The 27,112-nt window shown below is 69.0% G+C and overlaps 1 protein-coding gene across 3 annotated transcripts; it reads right to left on the minus strand.

Moving 5' to 3' along the window:
• Positions 1–1,980: 1,980 nt before the first annotated feature.
• JAG2 (jagged canonical Notch ligand 2) lies at positions 1,981–25,610 on the minus strand. Of its 3 annotated transcripts, none has more exons than XM_057543609.1 (26): positions 25,457–25,610; positions 24,933–25,283; positions 17,227–17,284; positions 15,191–15,442; positions 14,943–15,003; positions 11,385–11,515; positions 11,157–11,276; positions 10,895–11,008; positions 10,605–10,718; positions 10,375–10,488; positions 10,247–10,293; positions 9,967–10,137; positions 9,015–9,165; positions 8,768–8,920; positions 8,569–8,682; positions 8,188–8,301; positions 7,981–8,094; positions 7,724–7,840; positions 7,263–7,290; positions 7,096–7,181; positions 6,615–6,728; positions 6,401–6,516; positions 5,826–6,074; positions 5,183–5,314; positions 3,606–3,762; positions 1,981–2,205 (listed from the first exon to the last, which is right to left on the minus strand). In XM_057543609.1, exons 1-26 carry the CDS (start codon positions 25,520–25,522, stop codon positions 2,156–2,158), a joined length of 3,294 nt encoding a protein of 1,097 aa, XP_057399592.1. In that variant the 5' UTR covers positions 25,523–25,610; the 3' UTR covers positions 1,981–2,155. The 3 variants fall into 3 exon arrangements, with proteins under 3 accessions (XP_057399592.1, XP_057399590.1, XP_057399591.1); XM_057543607.1 differs by having other exon boundaries at positions 1,981–3,345; XM_057543608.1 differs by lacking the exon at positions 10,375–10,488 and having other exon boundaries at positions 1,981–3,345.
• Between the last annotated feature and the right edge of the window lie 1,502 nt (positions 25,611–27,112).

Raw genomic sequence — 27,112 nt, forward strand, 5'->3', positions numbered from 1 at the left:
CTGAACTTCCTAATCAAGCGGCTGTCCCTCTGGGGGGTCAACTGCCCACCTACCCACCCAGGAGAGGACAAGGTGCTGGCAGCGGTGGGACAGAGGTGCCTGACCCTTGCCGTGGGGGCCGGCCTCTGTGTAGCCAGCCTAAGAGAGGGCAGAGGCCGGCATGGCGAGCGGCGCCCTGGGGGCCGAGGGGCTGCAATCCCCCCCACCCTTCGCGGTCTCACCAAGAGCGGGGGAGGGGGCCGTGCTGGAAGCGAGAACGAGCCCCAGCAGCCAGGGGCCCACCAGCAGGAGACGGCGGAGCACGGGAGTGCGGCCGGCAGTGTGAGCTGGGCCTGGGGAGGCACGTGGATGGCCCTGTCCCCACCCCTGCCGGGCACGGGGTCACCCAGGCCAGGCCTGAGGTGGGCCCAGGATGCTGGCGGCAGGCTGGGAGGGAGGGCCAGGCTGCACGTGAAGGTGCACACGTGGGTATGGCGTGCACAGTGGCCTGCGACAGCCAGCCTCCCCCCGAGCAGGAAGTGTCCGGTGAGCCCCCCAGGCCCAGGCCCAGGCCAGGCCCACCCCCTCGAGGTCACGGGGGCTTGCCCAGAATGTGGGGGACCCACTGGCGTCGCCCGCGGCACATGTCCTGAGGAAGGGACTCAAGCGGCCCAGCCGCTGCTGCCTCTGCCCCCTCTCTGCTCGCCCCACACCCGCCAGGCTCCGCTCGCCTCGGGACACCCCACCGGCCCCCCAGCCACGCCAGCCGCTCACAATCTTCCCACCTTCTGCCTCTGGGCTGCCTCGGGACCCCTTTCTTCTGACCTCTTTTTCACTAATTCTTTCTTCAGCAGCATCTCAAAATGACTGTTTAGTTTTCAGTTTAGGGGATGGCGCTTTGTCATTTCTAGAAATTCCACTTTTTTTTTTTCAAACCCACTTGGTTCTTTCCCAGCTCCCATCCGGCCTGTTGGCATTGCCCAGCTGTCTTGTTTGAGCACGGCCAGCAAACACTTTTTTTTTTTATTTTAATATTTATTTATTTGGCTGCACCAGGTCCTGGTCGGGGCACACAGGATCTTCGTTGCTGTGTGCGGGATCTTTAGTTGTGGCATGCAGGTTCTAGTTCTCTGACCAGGGACCGAACCCGGGCCCCCTGCATCGGGAGCGTCGCGTCTTAGCCACTGGACCACCACGGGAGCCCCAGCAAACACATTTCATACTCTGGGTCCGAGCATCCGACGGGCACCTGCAGCCTGGCACGGTTCTGATGGCTGTTGCCCCTTGTGCTGGGGTTCCCTTCGTGCTGGGTCTGGACTGTGGTCTGTTCACTGACTTTGGAAAATCACGAGGCGTAGACAGTTCCAGGACAAAGGCCATTGGCATTTGTTTCTCCCAGCCACCTGGGGGCTCAAGTTAGGTAAACATGGCTTAAAAGGAAACCGGAAGCTCAGGATCTTTCTGGCTGACCGGCGGTGGCAGCATGAGCTCCACATGTGCGCGAGGCTGGCATAAACCGTGACTTAGTTAGCGACCACCTGGTCTTCTCAGCGACCTGTGCACAAACCGACAGGTGCCAGAGCCTTCAACGGCCGCCCCGAGGCCACCACGCTGAGTCCCAATTTGCCCAACCCACGGGAGCCAAGAGCCACTCACGGCGCAGCGTCTCACACTCTCAAGTTTAGACCTAATTCCTTGAAACCTTGAGAGCTCTTCATTGCTAAGCGACTTGACACAATTTACAAAGCCCTGCTCACCTGTTTTCAGTACAGAGCGGATGCAAAGTGCCTCCCTCGCCTCACTTCCAGGAAAGCTTCTGTCAACCACACGGATGCGAACGTGTTCCCGGCCCACAGGGGCCCTGGGGCAGGACATTCCCACCGCTCACACACGGCCCACACGCCCGCCCCCGCACCTGGCTCTGCGCCGTGGACGCCCCCCTCCTGCCCAGACTCTAAGTAACAAAGGAACAGCACCCAAAGAACAAGGGAGGACAAAACATTTAAGTTATTAAATCAAATATACAGAGTGATTCATTTAATATGTACATATTTACAAAAATGCACTTTCACGAGGAAGGGCGGCCGGGGCCGGCAGGTGGGCAGCGGCCTGGTGCCCACGGCAAACGTTGACAGTTGCGAGGGGAGAGTCTGTGTGAAGGCACTTGTCACAAGCTTCAATACTGCCGCCGTCCCGGGGAGAACAGAGCAGTCAGGAAGGGCACTTCTGAAAGCACAGTTGAGAGATCTCTGGAGCGAGTGCTCTGGGCAGGAGCAAGCGAGGACGGCGGACTGGAGCGCGGACGGACTGGCGAGCTGGCGAGGGTCTGCCCACGGGCCTCGGGCCACGCCGACCGCCACGGGCCCCACCAATGACCTCGAGCCCCATTGCAACCGCAGGTGCCACCAACAGCCATGGGCCACGCCGAACATCACAGGTCCCACTGAGAGCCACGGGTCCCGCTGTCAGCCTCGGGTGGTCCCACCGACAGCCATGGGTCCCACTGGCTCTTTGGCCTGGAGCCACTGAGAACCCCAAGTGAGGAATAAAGGAAGATTCTGTAAACAGTGCACCACCTCTGGGAACAAACACTCAACGACTTGGTGAGAGCACAGACATCCTTGCTTTTCCCTGCCACACGGCGAGTGCGACACACAGAAACGTTACAAAAATAGCAACTATCCGAGAATACTCCGTTGTTTTCCGCCTGACAGTTATCCAATAATTTATACAAGGTTAAAGAAACATAGAAAATAAACATCTGCTTTTTGCTTTTGGTGTTTTTTTTTTTACACAAAATAAAGAAACTATGCACACGGCCTCGGCCTCCTGTGGTCCGGCGGGTGGCGTGGCACCCGGCGAGGGGTCCCGGGTCCCGGCCCAGCTGGCGGCCGCAGCCCTACTCCCGGACGGCACGGCACGCGGCGCTGAGGCTCCCGACGGCGCGGTTGTCCACCTTAGGGCCCGAGGCCCAGCGGGCCGGCCTCCCAGGCGAGCGGCCGGGGTCTTTGGTGAACTTGCGCGAGAGGAACTTCTCGGCCTCCGGGGAGTCGTGCTCGCCGCGGCCGGGCTCCTCGTCCTCCTCGTCCTCCCTGCCGCCCGCCGGCCCGGGCAGCGCCTCCCCCGCCCCGCGCGGGGCCGGCGTGAAGTTCTTGCAGGGGAACAGCGGGTCCTTGGGGCCGCCCGGCCGCTCGATGGGGTTGCGGATGGGGTTGAGCGGGGCCCACTGGTTGTTGGCGCCCTCCTCCCGCGGCAGCCGGCTCCTCTCCCGCTCTTTCCTGCGCTTGCGGGTCCACCACACGCAGACGGCCACGCACACCAGACACAGCACGCTGAACACGCCGCACAGCACCGACACCAGCAGACCTGGGGCGGGGCGCCGTGAGGGGACCGTCGGGCGAGGGTCCTCTGGCTCCCGGTGGTGGGCTGGGGAGGGGGTGTGTGGGGGGCTGGGGGCCCTTCACTGGCAGGTGCAGAGCAGCTGCAGCGTTTTGTGGATTGGACGGCCCCCCGGCAGGGCCGGGGAAATTCGCAGCCCCTCCCCTCCAAGCCCCACGTGCCCGAAAAGATTCCCACAGGCCCAGGGGGCCAGGAAGCGGCCCCCCTTCCCCCTTCCTCCTGCTCACCTGTGGAGGAGCTGCCCATGACAACCGTCTCCACCTTGACCTCGGTGACAGCCAGCAGCAGCGAGCTGTTCCCCCGTCGGGTGATGGCCGCCACGATGGCATGGGCCGCACTCTGGATCAGGCTGCTGTCGGGCAGGTCACGGGCCGGGCTGAAGGACTGAGGCAGAGGACAGAGCTGAGGGGCAGCCCGCCCGCGTCCGGGGGCCTGTGACCCCCACCCCCCGTGGGACAGCGTGCCTGGCCCCGTGTGCGGCCCCAGGGCACACTGAGGTTCCCATCCAGGCCAGCGGCTCTCGGTCAGCGGCAAGGAGGGACGCGGGTGGCTGTGGTCCCACGAGCAGGGCCGTCCTGGAGCAGAGTGAACGGCCTGGGAACCTGCGGCCCCAAGGCTTCCTGGAGGGAGGCTCATCGAAGGGGGGGTCCTGGGCGGGGGATGCCCCACGCTGGGCAGTTCATGGGAAGGTGGATGAGGCCTGGTCTGGACCCCCCTGCACCTGGGGCTGGGACGGCTGTCCCTGCGGGTAGGCTCCCAGCCCCAGGCAGCCACGCCTGGAGTCCAGAGGGTGCCACGAACCCAGCACTGGCCCCCGATGCCGGGACTCCCCCAAGCCCTGCCGGCACCGTGCGGCCCTGCTGCCCAAACGCCGGCACCCAGCCAGCACCCCGAGAAGCTGCTCTGCCCCTTCCCCCTCGTCTCTCCCCACACACCCCCAGCCACAGCCTCCCCTGACCCCGTGGTGCCCATTTACGCCGGGTACCCACCTGAGCCCCAGAGCAGGGCCCCAAGGACACCCACTCAGCCGAGGGCCCGGGCGGGTGGCCAGGCCCTGACCACACATCCCAAGGCGGCCTGAGACCACGGGCACCCCTGCTGCCATAGACACCACGAACACAGCACAGGCGAAGTAGGGGACCAGGTGCAGCCGAGGCGGCAGGGAAATGAGGCTTCCACCCACAATCCCACCCGCCCCGTCCAGTCGGGCAGGCCCTGGCCTTAGCGCCGCACCCAGGCCACAACTGACCCCCATGTCCGGGTCCCACATGAGGGCTCCCCATCCTGAGGCCCCGGGCTTACGCACTTCCTCACTCCCCCCACCCGGCCCTCAAGGGATCCTCCAGCTCTGCCCCGCTGCTGTCCACCCTGGCCCCTGACCCCTCTCCTTCCGTCTCCAGGTGCTGCCTCTGTACCCCGACTCCTGCTGTCACCCGGGGCCTCCCACAGTTCTGCGGACCCCTGCCCAGAGTCCCAGCTGCACACGCTGGCCCCGCGGAGCTGCACATGCACCCTGCCTGGCCCCTCCTGCCCCCCTCGCCGGGCTGACAGCACCCCTCCTGCAGGCCCGCCCCGGCTCCGCCGGCCTCCAGCAAGGGCACGGGGAGTTGCCACAGCCCTACGCCGCACAACTGTGCCGGAGCGGACTCCTGGGTCTGTGGTCACCCCGTGTCCCCAAGTAAGTACCTGGGAGCCAGCCTGGCCTGGGCCCTCTGCCCCAGTCCCCGCCAGGCGCACGTGCAGAGGGGGACCCTGGAGAGGGGGGCGCTGAACAAGGGTGGCCGCCCCACCCGCCAGTACCCACCATAGCCACCTCCACGGCGCTGGCCTCCGAGGACGGCCGGTCACAGAGCAGCACGAGCAGGCGGTCCCGGGCCACCGCCCTTGTGGCGGGCAGAGCGCGGATGCCCGAGCAGACGGCGCCCACGGTGGTGCCCTGAGCAGAGACGGGCTGCGCGTGAGCACGGCCCGCAGGCCGAGGGCCTGAGGGCGCTCACCCCGAGCCGGCACCTCGGGCAGGCGGTGGGACACGCCTTACAGCCTGTCTGGGGGAGCAGGGCAGGGGTGCGGGCGGGGCGGGGGGGTACCGGCTCCCACAGCAGGACACAGACCACCACCGTGGTCAGGGCTGGGTAGGGCCTCACCCGGAGCTCAGGCCAGAAGGACGTGAGGACAGGGACGCGGCCGGAGTGAGAAGGGCCCGCGGAGCTGTGGGCCGCCCCAGCCTCCCTGGAAGGCCACCTTTAGCCCAGGCCCCAGGACAACTGGAGGGACAGGCACCTCGGCCCAGGCTGGCCACTCCCCTGGGACCAACACTCCACCTCCTCCGACCGCACGCGGCCGGGCTCCCCAGCCTCCCTGACCCCGCAGGCGCCAGGCAGGGACCTCGGGCCATCCTGGTGGCCACTTGAGGGAGGATGCGCTGCCCAGTGGACGGCGCCGCTCACCTGGGGCACCTGGTCGCGGTTGAAGTGCAGGGTGAGGCGGGCGCAGCTGTTGTCCAGGTGGCCGGAGCGCGGCCGGCAAGGGGTGCTGGGCAGCCAGGGCTCCTCCGCGCCACACTCCCCCCAGGCCATGCAGGGCGGCTGCAGGCACTGGCCCGGGGCCTTCTCCTGGCACTGCTGCCCAGGTGGGCACTGGGTGCTCAGGGTGTCAGGCCGGCCAGCCAGCAGACAGGGCTTCCGGCCGCACCACACCTGGGCACACGTAGATGGGACCCGCAAACACACCGGCACCACGCGGGGGAAAAAGACACGGTCGGGTCAGCGAGTCCCAGGGTAGGGCAGGGCAGGGCAGGGCAGGGCAGGGCAGGGCAGACCCAGGTCTTCCGGCGCCTGGCTCACCCGTCCCCCTCCCCCAGCACCCGCACAGGGTGAGCAACAGGGTCATGGATGAATGACGGGGACCCCAGGCCCAAGGCACTGGGGCATCAGACCCAGCAGGGCAGTGCGGGGAGGCAAGGCTGGGAGGCAGGGCCGGGCAGGGCCGGCTGGAGAGGCTCTGGGGCAGGAGTCCCCTGCACCTTGCTGCAATCCCGGCGGCCGTCCAGGCAGCGGCAGCTGTTACAGTCCTCCACCCAGGAGCTCCCGTGAGGGAAGGGCACTCCCTGTGACCAGCAGGACCTCCCGAACACGATCACTGCAGAGAAGAGGAGAGGTGGGGGCAGCCGTGAAGGCCAGGTCTCGCCCTGCCCCCACCTGGCATGGCCCTCGCCCACTGTGTCCCCCCACACCTACCCTCCTGGCACCGCGGGCCAGACCGGCCAGGAGGGCAACTGCAGCGGTAGCCGTTGATCTCGTCCACACACGTGGCCCCGTAGGCGCAAGGTGAGGACTGGCACTCGTCAATGTCTGCAGGGAAAGCGGGCGGGCTCAGCGGGCAGCAGGAAGGCGGCTGGGGCAGCGTGGGAGGCCCTGGCGAGTGGGAGGAGCAGCCCCCGGCCAGCTTGGGCCTCGGGTTGCCCTGGGGGGCCCTCTGAGCTGGGCCTGGGGCCATCACTGTCACCAGCCCGAGGCTTCGATAAGCACCACCCCCGTCTGCCTCTGGGACGGGGGAGGGGGGGCCTCTGGGTACAAAGACCTCAACCCAAACTAGGGTCTACCCGCTTGCCGAGTGGCGGGGGACAGACAGAGGAAACTGCGGCTCAGACTGAGGTGGGAGCAGCTCCCAGGGCTGGGGTCCCACAGCCCTGCCCGCCCGGTGCCCCCGGCCCCTCACTGATGCGGCAGTCAGGGCCCGCGAAGCCCGGCGCACACTCGCAGCGGAACCAGTTGACGCCGTCCACGCAGACACCGCCGTTGTAGCTGCAGGGGAGAGGGCGGGCGTCAGGGGGCCCAGGACAGGCCGAGCTCCCCGGCCAGCCCGCCTCAGGGGCTGCCACTCACCAAGGCAGAGGATTGCAGTCGTTGGTATCTGTGTTTGCGGAAAAAGGGGACAGTGGGCACGGCATCCACCCGCCTGGCACCCATCCGTGCCGAGTCTGGGGCACCCCAGGCATGCAGGGCGGGAGGATACCGAGCTCCCCGCCAGCCCACCGTGACCAGCCTGGAGGCGACTGGCGTAGGAGGGCGGGGCGCACGAGCAGGACACCCAGGCCACAGGGCGAGTGGTTGGCGGGCGACGGACAGAGGGCAGAACACAAGGGAGGGGACTGGGCTGCGGAGCTCAGGGGGTGTTGGAGGTGGCACGGCAGATCTTGGGGTTCAACTGGACTTTGGTGGCCAAGTGCAAGGGGCAGGTCTGTGAGGCAGATTCGAGAGGGAGCAGGACCCGGAAGCTGGGGAAGAGAGGAATGGGTCCCACCCCACGCCCACGCCCACGCCCACGCCCACGCCCACGGGCTCACTGTGTGTGCAGGTGCGGCCCTCCCAGCCATCCCGGCAGATGCAGGAGAAGGAGTCCCCGCTGCCCACACAGGTGCCCCCATTCACGCAGGGGTTGGGCAGGCAGCTGCTGTTCTTGGCTGCAAGGGCGGAGGAGGAGAGGAAGGAGAAGGAAGAGGGGGGATTTCATCTGGGCTGGGCAGACCGGGGGCTCCACCCCACGCCTCCAACCCAGACAGCAAGGGGCAGACACGGCCAGCGTGCCCTCGGGGCTCCTCACCGACGGTGCAGGTGCTGCCCTTCCAGCCCGGGGGGCAGGCGCAGCGGAAGGTGTCGCCACTGTCGTAGCACGTGCCACCGTTGCTGCAGGTGTAGGCATCACACTGGAACTCACCTGCGGGCACACGGCCGCTCAGGGGGCGCCCGGAGCAGTGGGCGGCATCCCGGCGGGCAGCCCCCAGCGCAGCAGGGGCTCGCGGGCACTCACGCGAGTGGCAGGTCTTGCCCTTCCAACCATCGTCACACGCGCAATAGAAGTCGTTGACCAGGTCGTAGCAACGGCCGCGGCTGTGGCAGGGATCGGGAAGGCAGTCGTTGGGATCTGGGGGTGAGGACGCCGGTCAGCGGGGGTCACCGGCGCTCAGGGAGGGCTGCGGGGGGAGGAGGCGCCGGAGCTGGGCCAGGGAGAGACAGAGGGGGTGGGGAGGGAGAGCGTGTGCCCCTCTGCCACACACACACACACACACAGGCGCTGCTTCCGGTCACCAGCTCGCCACGTGGAGCCGGTGACCACGTGGGGCCGCTGGGGCTGAGGTGTCCGGTGACAGGCCACGTGGGGCCCGAGGGAAGGGCAGCACGGCCCACTCACTGGTGTCACAGAGCTCGCCCTCCCAGCCGCTGGGGCAGAAGCAGCGGAAGGCGTCCACCTCGTCGATGCAGGTGCCCCCGTTGCGGCACGGCTGGCCAAGGCAGTCGTCGATGTCTGCAGGAGGCGGGCGTGAGCCAGGTCCCCAGGCCTCCGGGCCCCCGCCCGGCCCCCGCCCGGCCCCCGGTCCACAGCCACTCACTCTCGTGGCAGTAGGTGCCTGTGAAGCCGCTGTCACAGACACAGGAAAAGTTGCCCCCGGGCTGGCTGACGCAGTGTCCATGGGGGCCACACACGCCGGAGGGGGCCACGCGGGCCACCCTGGTCCCAGCCTCGAACCCGCAGCCATCGACCACTGCCACAGAGATGGGAGGGGTCAGCCCCACCTCTGCAGGCCCCGCCCACTCACCCCACCCCACCCCTTCAGGCCCCGCCCACACTGCAGCCACCTCTGCAAGCCCCGCCAGGGCACGGCGCCCGGGGCTCAGAGCAGTTCTTGCCACCCATGTCCTCGGGGCACGCACAGTAGTAGTCGCCCTCCAGGTTGTAGCAGCGGGCCCCGTCCCGGCAGGGGCTTGGCTGGCAGAAGTCAGTGTGCACCTGGGGAGGGGGGCATCCATGAGAGCCCAGGCCCTACTGCTGGAGCTGGACGACGAGCCAGGCCTCTCTCGTGTCCATACAGGGAACCCCCAAGATCCAGGCCCCATCTGGACTAGACACCCAGGCCTCTGCAGCCAGAGCCTGCAGGAACGCCCAACCCAGACTGCCCAGGCCCCTCAGCTGGACGGAAACACCTGCGGGGGCCAGGCCCCTCCCACCACCCTCGCCTCCAGGGCAGCCCTCTTCCGCTGCATCCGGCCTTCGCCCCTCCTACCGGCAGGAAGGCCAGCTATTGGCCCCCCTCCCCAGCCACCAGGGCCGCCCTCAGCCCTGTCCATGGGTCCTTCCCAGAAGCATCACCGCCAGGCTCCAGGCCCGCCCCTTGCACCCCTGCAGCCCCACTACTCTCCCCTGCAATGACCAGGGCGGGTCAGAGGGCGATGGGTGCGCGAGCCTCTCCTCAGACCCGCGTGCGGCACACCCACCCCACCCTAGGGCCCCTCTTTCAGGGGCCCACGTGCCCCGCCCCGTCAAAGCCGCCTGCCCTCCAGCCACAGTGGGAATCAGACAGACAGGGCTTGGGGCAGCCAGCTGACCTGCCAGGGCTCCTGGCCCACCCCGCCAGGAGGGGCTCGTCCTGACAAGCAGTGACCCTGCGACCCTCCTCTGCCCCTGCCCAGCCAGGCAGCCCGGACTCTCTGCAGGGCCGACACCCACTGTGGCCCCTCCTGGCCACTCGGACGGGCCACCCGGGGCAGCGGCTGGAGGAGGGGGGAGGCAGGCAGCACGCGCAGGCCTCACCTCGCAGAGCGGCCCCGAGAAGCCCTGGGGGCAGTGGCAGCGGAAACCGTCGACCAGGTCCTCGCAGAGGCCGACGTGGCAGGGGCTGCTGGCACACTCGTCCAGCTGGCGCTCACAGTGCCGGCCCCCGAAGCCCCGTGGGCACACGCACTGGTAGCCGTTCACCAGGTCCTGGGGGGAGTGGGGGGAGTGGGGGGTGACCCTCCCGCAGCCGCCCCCGCGGGCGGCTCCCCCCCGACGCTCCCCCAACGTGTGCGCACGGCACGGGGCCGGCCCTCACCTTGCAGGTGCCGCCGTGCTGACACTGGCCCCCACAGTCGTTGACGTCTGCGGGCAGAGGCGCGGGTCACGGCTGGGTCCCCCTCTCCCCCAGCCCTGCCCGCCTGCGGCCCGCCCACCCGTACTGACTGATGTGGCAGTTGGCGCCCTTCCAGCCCGGGATGCAATCACAGTAATAGCCACCAATCAGGTTTTTGCAAGAAAAAGCATTAAGGCACGGCTTCCCTTCGCACTCATTGGCGTCTGTGAACGAGACAAGGGCAGCGATGGGGCCCGGGCCCCACCTGCCCCGGCGCCCGCAGCAGCAGCGCATGCCCAGTGCACAGCCCATGCACACACGCGCCCCGCGGGCCCCTTACCCAGCTGGCAGGTGGCCCCCCCCCACTGCTCGGGACAGATGCACTCGAAGCCGTCCACCTGGTCCACGCAGGTGCCCCCTGCCGCACACGGGTTGGAGGTGCACTCGTCAATGTCTGCACAGGGTCAGAGGGAGAGGTGTGGGGTGGGAAGGAGGGACACGGGCCTGGCTCTTCCTGTCACCCCTCCCCTGACCACAGCTACCCACGTGGACGCGGCCACTCCACCCCCACCCTCCAGACCCCTCAGATGCCAGGCTGAGTGCCCCAGACGCACTAGAGTGGGCACTCACCAAGCGCACAGGTGGGCCCGCTCCAGCCGGATGGGCAGTGGCACTCGAAGCCTGAGGGCACCTCGTGGCAAGAGCCCCCGTTGGCACACGGGTTCGAGGCGCAGGCATGCTCGGCTGTGTTGAGAACCACAGGGAGTGGGTGTGGCGGCCCAGGCCCCCTCCTTCCTCCCCAAGCCCCCAAGGCCCCGAGGTGGGAGTGGGGGGTGCCTGCCGCACAGAAGGCCGGAGAGGTGGGCCCCGCCGGCTCCCGGCCCCGACGTACCCCGCTCGCAGTTCTTGCCCGAGTAGCCGTCGGGGCAGGCACAGCGGTACTGGTCGGGCTCCGCGTTGATGCACGTGCCCCCGTTGGTACAGGGGTGGTGGCTGCCGCAGTAGTTCAGGTCTGGGGGCAGGGGTGGGCGCTCAGGGAGCAGACCGAGACCCTCGCTCCCTACCTCCCCGAGGCGCCGAGCTGGGGCCTCGCCACCCGCCCCTCGCCCGCCAGGCGCACCTTTGTTGCAGAGCAGGCCGCCCCAGTTGGTCTCGCAGCTACACTGCCAGGGCTCGACACAGCTGCCGTGCACGCAGCCCGGGTACGGGACGCACTCGTCACAGAACCTCCCCTGCCAGCCGTAGCTGCACCTGGGGAAGGCCGAGGGCCGTGAGGCCACGTGTGTGACAGTGGACCCCAGGAGCTCTGGCCGCTCCCAGGGTGGCTTGGGGACACGGGCGCAGAGTCACATGGGCCGCCTGGGGCCGGCAGCCTCAGCCTTTGAACCGGAACGGGCCCCGGGCCAGGCGGGGGTGACGGTCCCGCCGGCCAGCCCGCACCGTCACGGGAGCTCCCGGCCGCTGGCCTCGCACGGTTGGCCGCAGCTGTCCAGTCACTCCTCCCGGAGCTATTTTGGGACTCACCCCAAGCAGGGCCCCGAGAGCCAGCGCCAGGCAAGGAAGGCGCTGCCGGGACCCCACGAATGAGAGGGCCAGGTGCTGCCAGGCCTGGGCAGGCCAGCGGGGCATCAGGAAAGGACTCCTGGCCCGGCTCCGGCCGGTAACCTTGGGCACAGCACGTGACCTCACCTGTGACTCAAGGGCAGTAACTTCTCTCTCCACAAGGCCCAACCACGGGCGCATCTCACAGATGGGGGACACTGAGGCCCACAGGCTGCCCCAGTCCAGCCCTGAGAGAAGCCAGATTCAGGGCAGTTCTTGAGCCAGAGGAGTCACCGCTCCCTGGCAAACGGCCTCAAAAGGCCTCTTGGCTCCAAGGCCATGACCCCGAGGCCTGGCCCTGCCTAAGCTGTGGGCCAACGTCCTCTCTGGGAAGTCCTTCAGGAGGAAGGGCAGAAAGACGCCCAGGCCATCAGCGAGGGCCCGGAGCTCAGCCAGCCGGGGGCACTGCTCTTGGGGGAGAGAGACCAGCACCCTGTGCTGGACGCCCCAGGGCCCGGCGGGCTGCCCTTCAGGCCCTGGACGTGACCCCCAGGGGACCCTCCCTAGAACTTCGTCCCGCAGGATGGAGTGACGTCCGTGCCATCACCCACCACGTGGATTTATTTTTGGAAAAGGAAAGAGCCACGGCCCTTCCCGGGCCGCCCCCGAGTCCCACGGCACCCAGAAGGGACGCTGGCCACCTCAGCCAGTGCAGGACAGGGAAACCAAGGCCGGTGAGAAGGGGCTCCTCCAGCCCCCGTACCCGGGGAGGCGGGGGGGCGGTGTGTGTGCCGGCCTGGGCCGCACGCCCCCAACCACCACCCTCCCTCCAGGGAACCCCGGCCAGGGAGCACGAGGGTGCCTCGGGCGTGCTCTCGGCCCTGGGTGGGGCAGCCCTCTCCAGGCCCCCCCCCACCCCAGCTTTCCTGGCCCCAGAAGCCCAGGGAGGAGACGGCAGGAAGGCACGGCCATCTCCGCAGCATCCGGTGGGGGTTTGTCCTGCGCTGAAACCTGAGCCCTGAGCTACGGGCGGCAGCTGGGCCTCACCCGCAGGCCAGGGAGAGAGGCGGCTAGGGCTCACCTAGAGCCTCTCCGTCCCCAGAGTCCCGCGCCGCACCCCCGCCCCTCCGGGCCCTCCCCTCCCCTCCCCTCCCCTCCCACCCTCCTCCCACCCGGCTGCTCCGTCGCCGGCCACCCAGGGCCCTTAGCAGGGCCCCAGGACTGCGCTGCCCACGGGGCCGGGCCAGGGTGTGCGGGGCTGAGACCCAGCCCCACTGTGCTCAGGACCCAGGTGGGGACCTGTCTGCCCAGAGTCCCAGGGCTCATGCCCACCACACAGGTCACAGGGCAGGGCTTCAGGGGAGGGCCCTGGCCAGGGCAGAGAGCGGTCCCGCACCCAGTCTCCCACCCAGGATCTGGTTCCTGGAGGTGCCTGTCCCTCAAGACATGAACCCGCCCTGGGCCAGGCCCCCAGGTGCCCTCTCACCGGCGCTGTGCTCCCCACGCCACTTGGAGACCCACTCAACTTGTCTGAAACCCGGCAGAGTGAGTGGCCGGGTGGGTGCAGCCCCAGCCCCCCGCCTGTCCCTGGGCAGCCTGCCCGCCTCCCTGCCCTGGGCCTGGCGGGACTGCTCCACATGCCACTTACCAGGCCGAAGCCACCACAGGACGAGCAGAGGGTCACCCTCCCATCCCGTCCCAGCCCCCAGCTCCCAAACACTGCCCTCCCTGTCCAAACTCAACGGGGGAGTGACTAAATTTCTCTGCTTAGCGCCCTTATCTGAAAAACACAGCTGGGAGCAAACCCGCCCCCCAGAGGGGGTCCTGGGACGAGTGAGACCCAAGGCTGGGGCAGAGGCCTCACTCACTGCACCTGCTCACCTCCCTGCCAACGTGCAGGCCCCTGCCAGGGGCTCGCCCCTGAGCGTCCACCTGGCCCCCCAGGCCCAGCTCCCGGGCCATCCTCGTGCACCCCCGGCGCCCACCCTTGCTCACACACGCTAGAGAGCCCTGCTCTAAGCCCTCCCAGCTCCAAACCCTGGCCCCGCCCCTCCAACTGTCCCAACCCCCCACCATCTCCGCTCACTACCTGGCAGAACTCCTCCTCCCTTCCCACAGCCGCCTGACCCTGCCCAAGCCGGCAACTCTACCTTCCCCCCATCAGGGTTCCCGATGGCCTCCACTGTCTGCACGAGGCCGCGGGGACCCCTCGCTCTCTGGCTCCCTCTGACCCCCGGCCAACCCTGCGTCGCTGCCCGGTTCCCTCTGACTCGTGGCGGTGGCCTCTGCCCGCTCCTCAGCGTACAGTCACCAGCAGGAGGCTGGGACGGGCTCCTGGACCTCTGCTCCTCTCCAACTGCCCCCCGTCGGCTGTCAGCACCGCCCGTGTGCCTCAGGGGCCCACCCGTGTCTCGGGCCAGGCCTCTCTCCGCAAACCCAGGGCAGGGCCCCTCCACATCCCCTGCTGCGCCTGAGCCCATCCCTGTGTCCAGTGGCACAGGACACAGAAGGCTTGGGGTCCTCCCCGATCCCCCACTCTTCCACTCCAGGACGTCTGCAGGACCTGCCCACCCTTCCACCCCCCACTGGACCGTCACCATCACACACCCCCTCCCCAGCCTGGCTCCTCCCACACAGCAGCTGCTCTGGTCCTTCCATCCCACCTCACTCAGCTCCAAACTCTGCAGCAGCCCCCCCTTCTCTTCTAAGTCCCCCCCCACACTCACCACCCTCCCCCTGTCCTCCACCCAAGAGCACAAGCCACTGTGCCCTCTGCACCTCCTACGCTGCAGACACCTGCCCTCGGGTGGCTCTCTGCCTCCCGGACTCTGCCCTTTGTGTAAGACCGTCCCAACCAAGTTACGTGAAACGGCCCTGGCCGCCCCCCTCCCCAGGCCCCCACCACCCACCACCTTGTCCTCGTGGGGCTATCGCTGTCGGGCACGCCCAGGCTCTGAGGCCGCGTGCGTCCCTGCGCCGATTATAAGCTGCGTGGGAGCAGGGCCCGTGTCCCCACTCACTGCGGCCCCAACACCCAGCTCCCCAGCGCCGCGTACACGGCAGGCGCTCAGCCAAATCCTGCTGAGGGAGCAAGCGTGCCTGGAGAGCAAAGAGGGGGCAGGCGCCCGGCACTCACCTGCACTCCCCAGGCACGGAGCACCCCCCGTGAAGCAGGTTACATCCTTGTTTACACACGGCTGCAGAGAGAGAGATCAGAGAGGCGCCGCTGCTGCCAGCCATGCACGGGCCCCCACAGCCCGGAGGCAGGCACGGGGTGGGGGGGCCTCCAGGTGGCGCCCCGCACAGCCCCCCACGTGGCGCTCCTGTGCCCCCCGCGTGGCACTCCTGTGGCCCACCCCGCGTGGCCCCGCACAGCCCGCTCACCCTCCTTGCACTCCTTGCCCATCCAGCCGTCCATGCAGGCCTTGTTGCCATACTGGTCGCAGGTGTAGTGGCCGAAGAAGTCGTTGCGGGGCCGGCAGAACTTGTTGCAGGTGGCGCTGTAGTAGTTCTCGTCGCAGCGCACACGGATCTTCAGCTCCAGGTGTGCCACGTGGCCGCTGAAATGCAGGCTCTTCCAGCGGTCCTCCGGGTTGATCATGCCCGCGTGCGACACCCGCTCGATCAGCAGTTCCTCTTGGGGGGGCGGCAGAGTCAGCCGGCGCAGCCGCCCCATCCCCCTCGGAGGCGCACAGCCCGCGAAACCACGCGGCCAGCAGCCTCAGGCCACAGAGCCGGGACAGCAGGGCCACCGCAGGAAGCGCGGGGCTAGGGGGGCCTCCTGCTCCCCAAACGCAGGCGGGGCCGGCAGGGCTGGGCGGGGGCGTCCCCGCCTGCGCCCTGCAGCCCGCGGCCCTGCTCCTACCGGCACCCCCACCGGGCACCACGCCCACCCCTCGCCGCTGGTCGTCGCTGGCCACCCTCCCGCCCCTGCTCCGGGACCCCCTCTCTCTGAGGGCCTTCCCGGCAGCAACCGCACCGCTCACTACCACCCCCTCTGAAAACAAGCCTCTCTCGGCCCCGAGAATGCACAGATCCAGCGACCCGATGGCTGGGCCTCCCTTCAAACCAAGCTGCCGCGTGGGTGGAAGCGCCCCGATCTGGCAAGCACAGACACAGGGCTCGTGGTACATCTCCCTACGCGTTCGTACCAGTTTGGGGAAGTCTGCAATAAGAGGCTAAGGATCCCGTGCACCACCCCACCCCCGAGCTACAGGGAAGGCCAGGCCCCTCCCAGAAGCGTCTCTCCCTGCGCCGACCCATCGCCGCCCGCCCAGTCCCGCTGACCGCCGCTTCCAGCCCAGCTCCTCTGCGTCCCCACAGCATTGTCACCTGTGGGACCCAGGGGCTCGGTCTGCCTCGGCATCCAACTGCCCACGTGACACTGCCCCCAAACGCAGCGCGTCCAGACTGTGTTCCGGCCCGTCCACACAACGGCTTCTCGGCCCTGTGGCTGCTCAGGCCACCCCTACCTGCTCTCACCACGTCCAACCCATCAGCAAACCCCATGCCTTGACCTTCAGAGCGACCGGAGCCCCTCTCACCCCGCAGGCTGCTCCTGGCCCCAGCACCCCCAACCGCCACCTGGGTTCACACAGCGGCCTCCTCGCCCCTCTCCACGCCGGCCCCGCAGCCCGCCATCCACGCAGCAGCTGGAGCGACCCCGCTCCAGGAAAAAGCCAGCCACGAAACCTCCGCGACCCAACCCCGGCCTCGCTGACCTAATCGCTGCCTCCACCCTGCCACGAGGGCCCCGTGCTACTCTCCGAACACATCGGGCTCACTCCTGCCTCAGGGCCTTGGCACTCACTGCTCCTGCCGCGCGTGCAAATGCTCTTCCTTGTCTGTCCACGGAAAACCTCTCTGCCCTACTACCACAGGGCCCCGCAGACGCCGTGCAAGGTCGGCCAGCCACCAGATGAGCCTGCGGAGGAGGGCCGCCAAGCCCCACGTTCCAGGGCAGATGGGCAGAGAGGGGCTCAGAAAGCCAGAGAGAGCTCTCGGCAGCAACCCACTCCGCTGTGCTGCTGACCCAGCCTCAAAAGAACAGGCTTGGGTTTGGGCATCAGCAGGAGGCTACAGGAGCACTGGGGAGGCCCAGGTGCGGGCCCTGGGCCCTCGGCGAGGACACATGCCCATCAGAACAACACAGGGGAAGCTGAGACTGGGGAGGAGGGCAGTGCATGCGCAGCTCAGCAAATCACAAGTGTGGCAGAGCTTCCTGGCAGCCAGGGCAAAAAGGGAAACAGCGCAAAGATCCTCAGGGTAGAGGCAGCTTTCCTGCCACGCGGGCCTTTGTCCCCAGCAGGCAAAGGACCAGGAACCCGGCTACGTGCACCTCCGTGAACGAGGGGGTCAGCCTCCCGGTGCCCTGAGGAAGGCCTTGCAGGCAGCGATCCACCCAGCCGGGGCTAACTCACCATCCGGGGTGGTGTCATTGTCCCAGTCCCAGGCCTCCACGATGAGGGTGAAGGAGCGCTGCGGACACAGGGAGCGGCCCGTCAGGTACCCGAGGCCCCGGCCCAACCCTCCCCGCCCCGTGCCTCGGCCGCACCCCCACTTCACCCCTCGGCTATGAGAAGGGGTCTCCTCAGCAGACCCCGAGACGACCCCCTGGAGGAGGGAGACTGCCCCTCCAGGTCACGAAGGCTCAGGGGGCGTGAGCTCGCGGCTCCTGCAGCCCCGTGGCCCACCGGCCAGCCCGACTGGCTTGGGTCAGGACGGAGAGAAGGGAGAGTGACCCAGACGGAGCAGCGGGCAGAAGGCGGGCACAGCTGGAGCAGCTGCAGACAGGGGGCCCGGGGGTCCCGGGACCAGAGGGGGTTGAGTGGGACCCCCCTCGGCAGCTCACAGGGGCCCAACCCACCGTGGGCAACAGGAGGTCCCACCCCCCGCCTGCCCGGGAGGGACGATGCCCCGTCACCAGGCCACGGGACGGCAGGGGCAGGCCCAAGCGCTGGTGCCGCCCCCCACCCCCCCGGGACACAGTGAATGTCTGCCCCACTAGCCCGCCTCACCCGAGACCAGGAAAGCGGCCCCTGATGCACAGGTAGGGAAACTGAGGCCCAGGGACTGCCCAAGGCAGCCTCAGCCTATGCTCTCTCCCCCTCCCTGCCCCCAAGACCATCCGGCCCTCGGGCGCCAGGCAAATGATGGGGTGACATCACCGAGCAGCCCCAGGACACCGCCGCCCCGCCTGCCGTGAAGACAGCCAGTCACTCCCAGGCACAAGCTCGCGCCTCGCCTCACCCCCCCCCACCCCCCGCCCAGCTCTTCCCCGCCCGGGACTCTCCGTGGCTCCCCCCTCCACGCTGCTCGGCCCCCTCTTCGGACCAGCCACGAAAGTGCTGACTACCACCCACCCAGCCCTAGCCCCACCCGGGCTGGGGGCTCACAGGACAGGGCCACCTCTGGGACCACGGGCTGGCCGGCTTGCTGCCCGAGGGCTACTGCCCTGGGGAGGCCAGACTCCTCCCCACCCTCGGCACCCCCATCTCCCAGCTCCTGCAGGCTGGTTTCTTCGGCCCCTGCAGCCGCCTGCCGGCACCCCAGCCCACTCAGGCCTGGCTCTGCCGTCCCCCACATCCAATCACATCCAGCTCCCTGCGGGCTGCCTGCCACATCCAATCACACCCACAGCCCCTGGACACCCAAGCGTGGTCCTCCCTCGGGGACCCTCCTCTTGTCCCCTACCCCGTGCCTCCAGCTGCCCTTCCTCTTCCCGCCCCTCCCACGACACAGCCTCAGGGCCCAGGACACACGTGCCCACCCTCAACTTCGCTCAGCTCACCTACGCCGCTGCCCCTGCCCTGAGCCCAGCCCCCCAGCAGCTGCCTCCCAGACACCCCTGGACGACCCGCAGGAGCTCATGCTCACAGCCGCCACCCTAGGACCCACACCCACCCAAGAAGCATGAGCAGGAAGCGGGGAACCATCCTTCATCCTTCTAGAACCCCGCCCCCCACCCCCATGGAGCTGTCCCCAAGCTCTCAATCCCACCTCTTGAGTCTCCCTGAAACCCATTCCCTCAATCCTGCCACCGCCCTCTGCCAGGCCATCAGGATCCGTGCCCAGGCTGCCCATTCCCACCAAAGGGGCTCCCGGCAGACACTGGGGCCTCCACACCCCCATCCACACCCCCAATGACGCCCCAGGGCTCTGTCCATATGTCCCCCACTGCTCAGCCTTCTTGGGGCTCCCCGTGGCGTGCTCCCTCCTCACAGGTACCCAGCACGCCCACCCTGCCCCTGGGCCTTTGCACACACAGCTCCATCCCTCTGCCTGGAATGCCCCCCTCAGGCCAGCCTTCCCCTGGCCATTCCCACTCCTGGTGACAGCTGGAGTGCCCAGCTCCTCCCCAGGCCGCACTCACTCGTCCATCCATCCATCCATTCATCCATCCATCCATTCGTCCATCCATCCGTCCGTCCGTCCGTCCATCCATCCATCCATCCGTCCATCCATCCATCTGTCCGTCCATCCGTCCGTCCATCCATCCATCCATCCGTCCGAGTGTGCACCAGGCACAGCTCAGCCACCGGGGACCGGAACCTCTGCCCTGGCGGACGGGTGAGTCAGCGGGGCACGGAGCTGCTGTTCTAAAAGGGGGTCAGGGCAGGCCGCGGAGAGGGTGTCTCTGCGCTTGAGGCTGCAGAGTATGGGAAGAAGCACCCCGAGCAAGAGCCACGTGGCAGGGCCTCGGGCTGGAAGAGCAGGGATGTGGGGACAGGGGACTCAGAGTCAGACCGCGGGGCTGCCAGCCCCTGTGCCAGTTCTGGTGCTAACGCTTTGCAGCAAAGTGGGTGGCTGCCAGGTGGGTCTGAATGAGGCCGGAGACCAACGGGGCTTCAGCAGTCGTGCTGGCCACCTGGCAGAACGGGCTACGAGGAAGGACACAGGAGGAAGCAGGGAGCTGACGTGGGCTGCGCCCAAGAGGGCGGGACCACGGCGGTCAAGGTCCCCGGTAGGGCAGGTGGAGGAACGCCCCAGGCCGGGCTGCCCATCCCACGGGGCGCTCACCCTTTGGGGCAGCCGGAGTCCACCTCCCCACACCTGAGCTTCGGGGAGTAGGGAGCGCCTCCTGGCTCCCAGGAAACCCCACGCCAGCCACTCAGGTAGGATTACCACCACCTTCGCCAGAGCCCAGGGCTCCGGTTACCTGCTCCCGCGGGGACGTGTGCTGCCCGCCCACCCGCAAGGGACCCACCGCCCGCCAGCTGGGTTCTCTACACCTGGACGGCAGGAAGTCATCCAGAGAGAACCTGAGCCGGTGGGTGGGGCGGCACCAGTGCTGGGCCTCCACCTCTCTCCTCCTCCCGACTGGCCTCTAGGACTCAGTTTCCCTTCTGCAAACGGCAACCTTTCATTCCAGTGCTGCTGCCTCGTGGGCCACGGGCCCGGCAGGGCTTTGTCAACCCCAGATCCCTACAGAACAGGAAAAAGGCAACGGGCCTGGACGGGAGGCCTCGAAGGGCGCCCTGTCATCCCAGGGACCGGGCTGGGGGTTGGGTGCCCGGGCAGGGTCGATGACAGCTAGGGGCCGGGGGCGGGTTCCCTAGTAAGCAGGCAGAGGAACACCCCTGGCCAGGCACAGTTGGGCCACCAGCCTGCCCAACCTTGAGAGGCCCACCCAGCTGGCTGACCTTAGTCCCTGAAGACCCAGCCACACCTCTTCCAGAAAGCCCGCCCTGACCTACCCGCACCAGAATCCCAGCCCGACCACGGCCTTCTTCCTGGCCCACCCCCAAGGCCAGGTCCAAACCCTTTGTCTGACCCCCCAGAAAGGATGATGGGGCGGCCGCCCAAAGACATGGAAATGGCACAGGGCAGACATGGGGCCGGATGTACCACACCCCACGGCCCAGGGCACCCCAGGCCAAGAAGGCCTAGCACAGACCCTGGACCCACTGCCCTGGTCCACGGGCTCCACCCTGGTTCCTCTCCCACAGCACCCTGCATCAGCGCCCGGCCCCCCACGGAGCAGAGCTTGATGCTGGGCGCCAGGAGCTCTAAGCACAGATACGTTTCCTGAAACCTGAGCTTTAGAAAGGCCCAAGCCTCTGCCTCCATTGTCACCCGACAGGGAGGGGAGGGGGCCGCCTCCCCTCAAGGCGCTGGGCCCTGGCGCCCCGGCAGGAGGAGCAGACCGCCAGCCTCCCCACAAGAGAAGCCAGACGCCCACACTCCGCACCAGGGACCAGCCAGGGCCTTGCCTGGGCGTGCCCCTCCCACCCCACTGCGGGCCGGCAGCCCACGGTCTCCCGACACCTCATCACACGCACGTTGCAGGACCGCAAAGCCCACAGTCAGGTCAACCCTGGTCACACCAGGCTCACGGTAGCCTGGGGGATGAGGACCCCGGTGCACCTGGGGTCTGGGGGGATGCGGACCCTGGCTCAGGCCTGAGGATTAGAGATGCCTGTCTCCACCGAGAAGCCCCTCGTCGGCCCAGCCTGCCCTCATCCAGACACCACCCCTGAGAGGATCCCTGAAAGCCACAACCCCTCCGCGGAGCCCCTGCCCAAAGGCTCCAGCAAGCTCTTCCTCGCCACGCTGCAGCCCTGCTCCCCAACCCACCTCTCAAGGCCCAGGGACAAAGCCCCAGCCCGCATCCAAGTGCTCCGCTGGCTGGTGCAGCCCTCCCGGTGTCCCCACTTTGCCCGAGAGCCCCACGCTGCTGCCCCAGTGTCAAAGCCCTGACCAAGACCCCTGACGTACGAGGCAGGTGACGGGGCATGGAGCAGGTGCGGCCTGCCGAGCCCCACCTGAGCAGGACCCCAAGGCCCCGGTGGGAAGGTATGGACAGGAAGGGGGCAGAGGAGGCCCTGGGAGCAGTGTGGGGAAGGGGCCAGGGTCCACGTTAGCCCCCCACCCCAGTCCCCAGCTCCCTGGGGGTCGGGAGCACACGGAGGGTGTTGCCACACACCACCCAGGGCAGCCTAGGCGCTCCCAGGCGCAGACCTTGGCCTGGCCCACCCTGGGATGGGGGCTCGTGCTGCTGACAAGCCCCCTTGGCAGTTGGACGTGGCGGGGGGGGGGGCTGGGCCCCCTGTTCACATCCCGGCAGACCTCCCCCTTGGGTGTGCATGTCCCCGACTGGCCCAAGTCCCCCGCCCACCCCTGAGCGTCACAGCCCCCGCAAGGGACTCCGGCCTTCTACTGGGCAGCCAGCGAGGAAGGGGGGAGACTAGACCAGTCGGAAGGCCAGGCTGGGCACTGAGCCCTGAAGCCCTGTCCCCCCCTCACAAGACCACACGGTTGCACCACGCGGCCAGGTCCCAGGACCTGCTCTGGCCCACGATCTCAGGTTGGCTACACCGCCAGAAACGGGATCAGGCCCAGGCCCACCTCGGTTCTCCTCACGACTCCAGCTTGGCCTTCATGAGCGGCCACACCCCATCCGTGCCACCGTACACAGCCACCCCCTCAAACCCACAGGGCTCGCGCCGGGAGAGGGGCCCTCGACCTGTGGGCCAGGTCCTGGGGTCCCAGGTACCAGAATGTAAACCAAGTAGGCGGGTGTGGCCTGCAACTCGGCAGCAGGCCCCCTCACTCAGGGCCCCCGACGCCACCCGGCCCCCCCAACACCCCCGATGGCCACCCACCACAACCAGGCAGAACTCACGCGTGTGCACGTGTACACACATGTGACCAAACGTGGCCTCCGCCCTGCTAGCTACGGACCAGGCACTGGGATCGACAGGGCATCACCTACCTCCTGGGGGGACCAGCGGGACGCATGCGGACATCCATGCGGCGGGATCAGGAGAGAAGGGGCAGGCCTCACACCCAGGCGGACCCCACCTCCCTCACCTCCAAGACCCTGGACACGCCCCTCTCCAGAAAGCTAAGCCCGACACCAACCTGAAACCACAGGCGGCAGACAGCGCAGGTGCCCCGACCAGGCCTGGGGCAGCGGCGGAGGGGGGCGTTCGGGACTGGCTGAGGGTCACTGGGGTAGGTGCAGCGCCCAGACCAGCTGCCGGTCCTCCCCCTCCAGGGGCCCGGGCCGGGTGCAGAGGGCGGGTCCCACACCCGTGCACCCCCAGCCACCTTCAAGGCCCTGCTCACACCCCTAACTCCAGGGTCCTGAACGGGAGCCCGCCCACCTGAAGCCCCGAGGCAAGGCCCGGCCCCCTCCTCGGTCCCCAGGGCACCAGACACAGTCCTTGCTTTCTCCGGTCAGGGTCAAGGGCCCTAGTGGGCACACTGGGCTCCAAACTCGCCCCAGCTCACGGGATGAAGTTGGACTTGCAGCAGGCAGAGGCAGTGTGGCCCCAGGGCTGCTGCCGGCCGAGCGGAAATACCAGTGCGTTGGCATCGCCGCACCAGCTGCAGGCCTGGCAGCCAGGCCACACTACCAGCAGGGAGGAGAGGACAAGAGCAGCCCCCCCCAGCACACGGCTACCCCCCCAGCCTCACCCCCGCCCAGAGGGTGGGCCACCTGCTCCCTCCGAGAGGACCCAGCTGGGAGCAGGAGGAAGGGAGGCGAGCTGGCCCGGGACCTGGTGCCCAGCCTGCAGGCTCCTACCTGGGGAGACCAGGGCCTGCCCCGTCCCATTCCACCCCTGGCCGGCCAGCGGGGCCGAGCGCCTGAGGGACACGCGTTGGCCCGCCACATTCCTCCAGGCCTCCCTGCCCCCACGCCCACTGCTGCCAACTCGAGCCGAAAACACATCCTCAGGTAGCGATTTCGAACCATGCTGGCTCTGGCCCAAGTGCAGATGACAGGCTGCGGGCCCTGCTCAGACCTGCCTGCCGCGCCGCTGCGGGGGCGAGGGGGCTGGGCTCATCCTGGCGCCCGGGGCCTCCCAGGCCGCCCCTGCCGTTTCCACCCCAGGGACACATTCCCCACCCGAGGCCCCGGGGTCCAGGGAGACCCCAGAGGCCAGCCAGGTATGTAGGGGCAGGGCTGTGGCCCCAGGGGGCTGTAGCCCGGGGTCAGGAAGGGGGTAAATAGGGTAGGGGAGGCCCCCGGCCCAGGCTGAGGAGAAGGTACCAGCACAGGGCCCAGAGCCGGGTCGGGGAGGAGGGCATCGGGCCCAACTTCAGCCAGCCCGGCCTCAACCCCCCGTCTCTTCCAGGACCGAGACATCAGGTGGACATATTCCTGTTGGCTCCCGCTGGCTGGTCCAGCCAGAGGTCCTTAGTCAGAAAGACAGCTCCTCAGTCGGAGCCGGGCATCCTGCTACAGCCAAGCCCACCCCAGCTACAGGGACCTGCTCCTGCACACCGAGGCCCGCTTTACAGGGTCCTCTCTCATCCCTGCCCCCACCCAGTTCCACGCACGCAGCACAGACACCTGGGGGGCCCGGGGGCTTCAGGCCACATTAGGCAGCAGGAGGCTCTGACCTGCCCAACCACGGCTCCCTGCAGCCCACGGAGATGAATCACATCCCTACCAGCATTCTCCGGCCCACAGTTCCTGCCTGACAAGCCAGCCCCAAGCCCCCTCCCAAGAAAGAATAAAAGCAAAAACCCCAGACTGTGAGGTATAAGGAGCCTGACAGAGAACTACTGCACCAAGGCCCACTGAACCTTCCCCCCGGGTCTGGGCTAGAGGCAAAGGCTGCCACCAACACACGTGCCCTTAGTCCGCTGGGACCCAGGTCCCCCGGCGCCCACCGGAGCTGCCCCCCCCACCCCCGCCCCCGGGCATCCAGGAAACTGCAGGGCGGGCGCTGGCTGGCCGAGGGCCCGGGCGGCTCCGCCGGGGCCTGCCCCAGACCAGCCCCAGCACGCGCGGCGCACATGCCTCCGCGGCCTGCCCGGGCCCGAGGCGCCTGGCCGCGCCTCCCCACCCAGACAGACACGCGCAAGGCGACGCAGGCACACGCCGCGGGCCGCCGTGCACGCGGGCCGAGGCCACCCCGCCCCGCCGCGACCCCCGCGCGCCCACGTGGCCGGGCGCGGACCCGGCCCCACGGAGCAGGCGCCCGGGGTCCGCCCGCCGCGCGGCGCCCCCTGCCGGCCCCACCCGCCGGGTCCGGCGCGCGCGGCTCGCACGCACGGCCGGAGCCGCAGGTGCCGGGAGACCGAGGGGCCGAGGGGCGGCGGGCAGGGCGGGGCCGGGGGCCGGGCGCCGAGGGAGGGGAGGGCTGGGGGAGGAGGGTGGGGGCGCACGTACCGGCCAGGCGAACTGGAAGGGGATGACGACGAGGCCCGGGTCCTGGTCGCCTCCGGCCCGGGCCCGGGCCCGCGCCCGGTCCCCCGCGGCGCCCGCCGGCGGCAGGTAGAAGGAGTTGCCGCCCAGCACGGGCGTGGCGCCGTGGCCGTAGCTGCAGGGCCCCGTGGGCGTCACCTTGGCCTGGTACTCCTTGAGACACACGCGCACGTACGTGTCGCACTCGTCGTGGCCGCAGCCCCCCGCGCGCGTCGTCCGGCCGTCGCCGTCACAGCAGGCGCCGCTCAGCAGCTCCCCGTTCACGTTCCGCAGCGCGCTCAGCTGCAGCTCGAAATAGCCCATGGGCCGCGCCGCCTAAAAATAAGGCAGAGGGAGAGCGCAGGGAAGCGCGGGCCGGGGTCGCGAGCCGGGGCGCCCCGCCCCCACCCGCCGCGCAGCCTCGAGGGCTTCCGAACCGCGGCGCCCGCAGGCGGTGCCGCCGGCCCCGAGAGACGGCCCGGTGCGCCCCGTCCGCGCCCCCCGCTCACCTGCACGCAGAGCGCCAACAGCAGCAGCAGCTGCCGGGGCAGGCGCCCCCGGCCCCGCGCCCGCATCGCCTCCTCGACCCCGCCCGCCGGCCCGCCGCCGCCGCCGCCCCTGCGCGCCCGGCCCCGGCCTCCCAGTGCCCGCCCGCCCGCCTGCCCGCCCTCCGAACGCCGGCGGCAGCGACAGCGGCAGCGGCAGCGGCAGCGGCAGCGGCAGAGGAGGCGGCGGCGGGCGGGGTCGAGGCGGCGCCGCGCGGGCCCGGGCGGCGGGCGCGCTGGGGCTGCGGGCGCGCGGGGGCGGCGGCGCTCGAGCTCGCAGGCTGCCGCGCTCCGGCCCGACCCGGCTCCCTCGCGGCGGCGGCGGCGGCGGCGGCGGCGGCGGCGGCGGCGGCGGCGGCGGCGGCGGCGGCGGATCCCGGCCTCGGCTCTGCGCGCCCGCGCTCCCGGCGCCCGCAGCCAACAAGTTCGGGACGAGACTGACAGCTTGCTCGCCCATTCGTCACCCGCGTACCTGCATATGCATGAGGGGGCGGGGCCGCGCCGCGGGGTGGGGCTGGGGGGGGGGTGCCGGGGGCGCCCAGGATTTAAAGGCGGCGGAGGACTCCTCCTGCCAGCGCCTGTACCCGGCGCACGTTTCCCGGCGCCCTCGGGCGGCGGGGCGGCGGGGCGGCGGGGCGGCGGTGGCTGATCCACTAAAGCCTCCGCCGAGCCGGGAGAGCGGGGCCGGGCGCCGCAAAGCGGCTTCCCCTCGCCCGAGCCCTGCCGGGTGTCAGGAGCCAGGGGGTGGGGCGCCCCCTGAGGTCACCGCCGTGGTCCCCTCCTATCGGTGCGCCGCCGCCGCGCTGCTCGCGTTCCCAAAGGAGATGCCGCCTCCTGCACAAATCAGGGCTCGGCCCCACGCGGGGCGGGCGCGGCCTGGGACCCGAGCCTGCCCGGCCCTGCTGCTCGCTCCCCTTCCCCCGTGAGTGCCCCCATCCGTGCCGCTCCTACCACCTCCACTCCGGCCGCAGGGGGCGCTGCTCCCCTCCGACGCCCCGGCCCTCGCCGACTCACTGCCGGCGAGTCAGGAAGCCAGGGAACGAATGTTCTTCCGCGCAGACTGTGTGCCCAGTTCGGTGCTGGTGCGGGGGTCGCCAGGCCATACTTTCGAGGAACGCCCAGGACGGGTGTCGGGGCTTGGGCGGGGGGCTGCGAATAAAGGACGGTGGTGCACCGCCAAAAGGACAAGGAGAGGGCCGCCCAAAGAGGCTGCTGCTGCTCTCTCGGTCGCCAGGCCCCCATATCCCACCCTCTGTCATCACCTTGTTGCCCTCTACTGGAGTAACCTCGCCTCGCCTCCTCCGAGGCTCCTTGTCTCCAAACAACCCAGCCTCTCCGCCAGTCAGCGTCCCTTTCAAGGCTGGAGCTCGCCTTGGCCGTTAGGGATACCGCTTCGGTCCAAAGGGAGACTTCCCGCTCAACCTCCATAATAACTGGGCTTTCTTCATTTCCCTGGCTCCTCCGGCCCTGGGCTGGATGCTGGGAGTGCAGCCCCTGCCTGGAGCTAATCACTGCTACAATTTGGGGGGGGGGGGGTGCTGGAAGCCTTCCTGGAGGAAGAGAGCTTTGAAGGAGGCCAGGTTCAGGGGCAAGGGCAATGGCAGAAGGAACTCAGAAGCA

Source organism: Balaenoptera acutorostrata, chromosome 3 (genome assembly GCF_949987535.1).
Source record: "Balaenoptera acutorostrata chromosome 3, mBalAcu1.1, whole genome shotgun sequence".
In the NCBI taxonomy this organism is placed as follows: domain Eukaryota; kingdom Metazoa; phylum Chordata; class Mammalia; order Artiodactyla; family Balaenopteridae; genus Balaenoptera; species Balaenoptera acutorostrata.

Excerpts from the sequence above, each read along its gene's own strand:
- JAG2 (XM_057543607.1), bottom strand. The coding sequence starts at position 25,522 with ATGCGGGCGCGGGGCCGGGGGCGCCTGCCCCGGCAGCTGCTGCTGCTG. Across the intron at positions 15,004-15,190 it reads GGGCAAGGAGTGCAAGGAGG|CCGTGTGTAAACAAGGATGT; the intron begins GTGAGCGGGCTG and ends CTCTCTCTGCAG. Across the intron at positions 11,009-11,156 it reads GGGCAAGAACTGCGAGCGGG|CCGAGCATGCCTGCGCCTCG; the intron begins GTACGTCGGGGC and ends TTCTCAACACAG.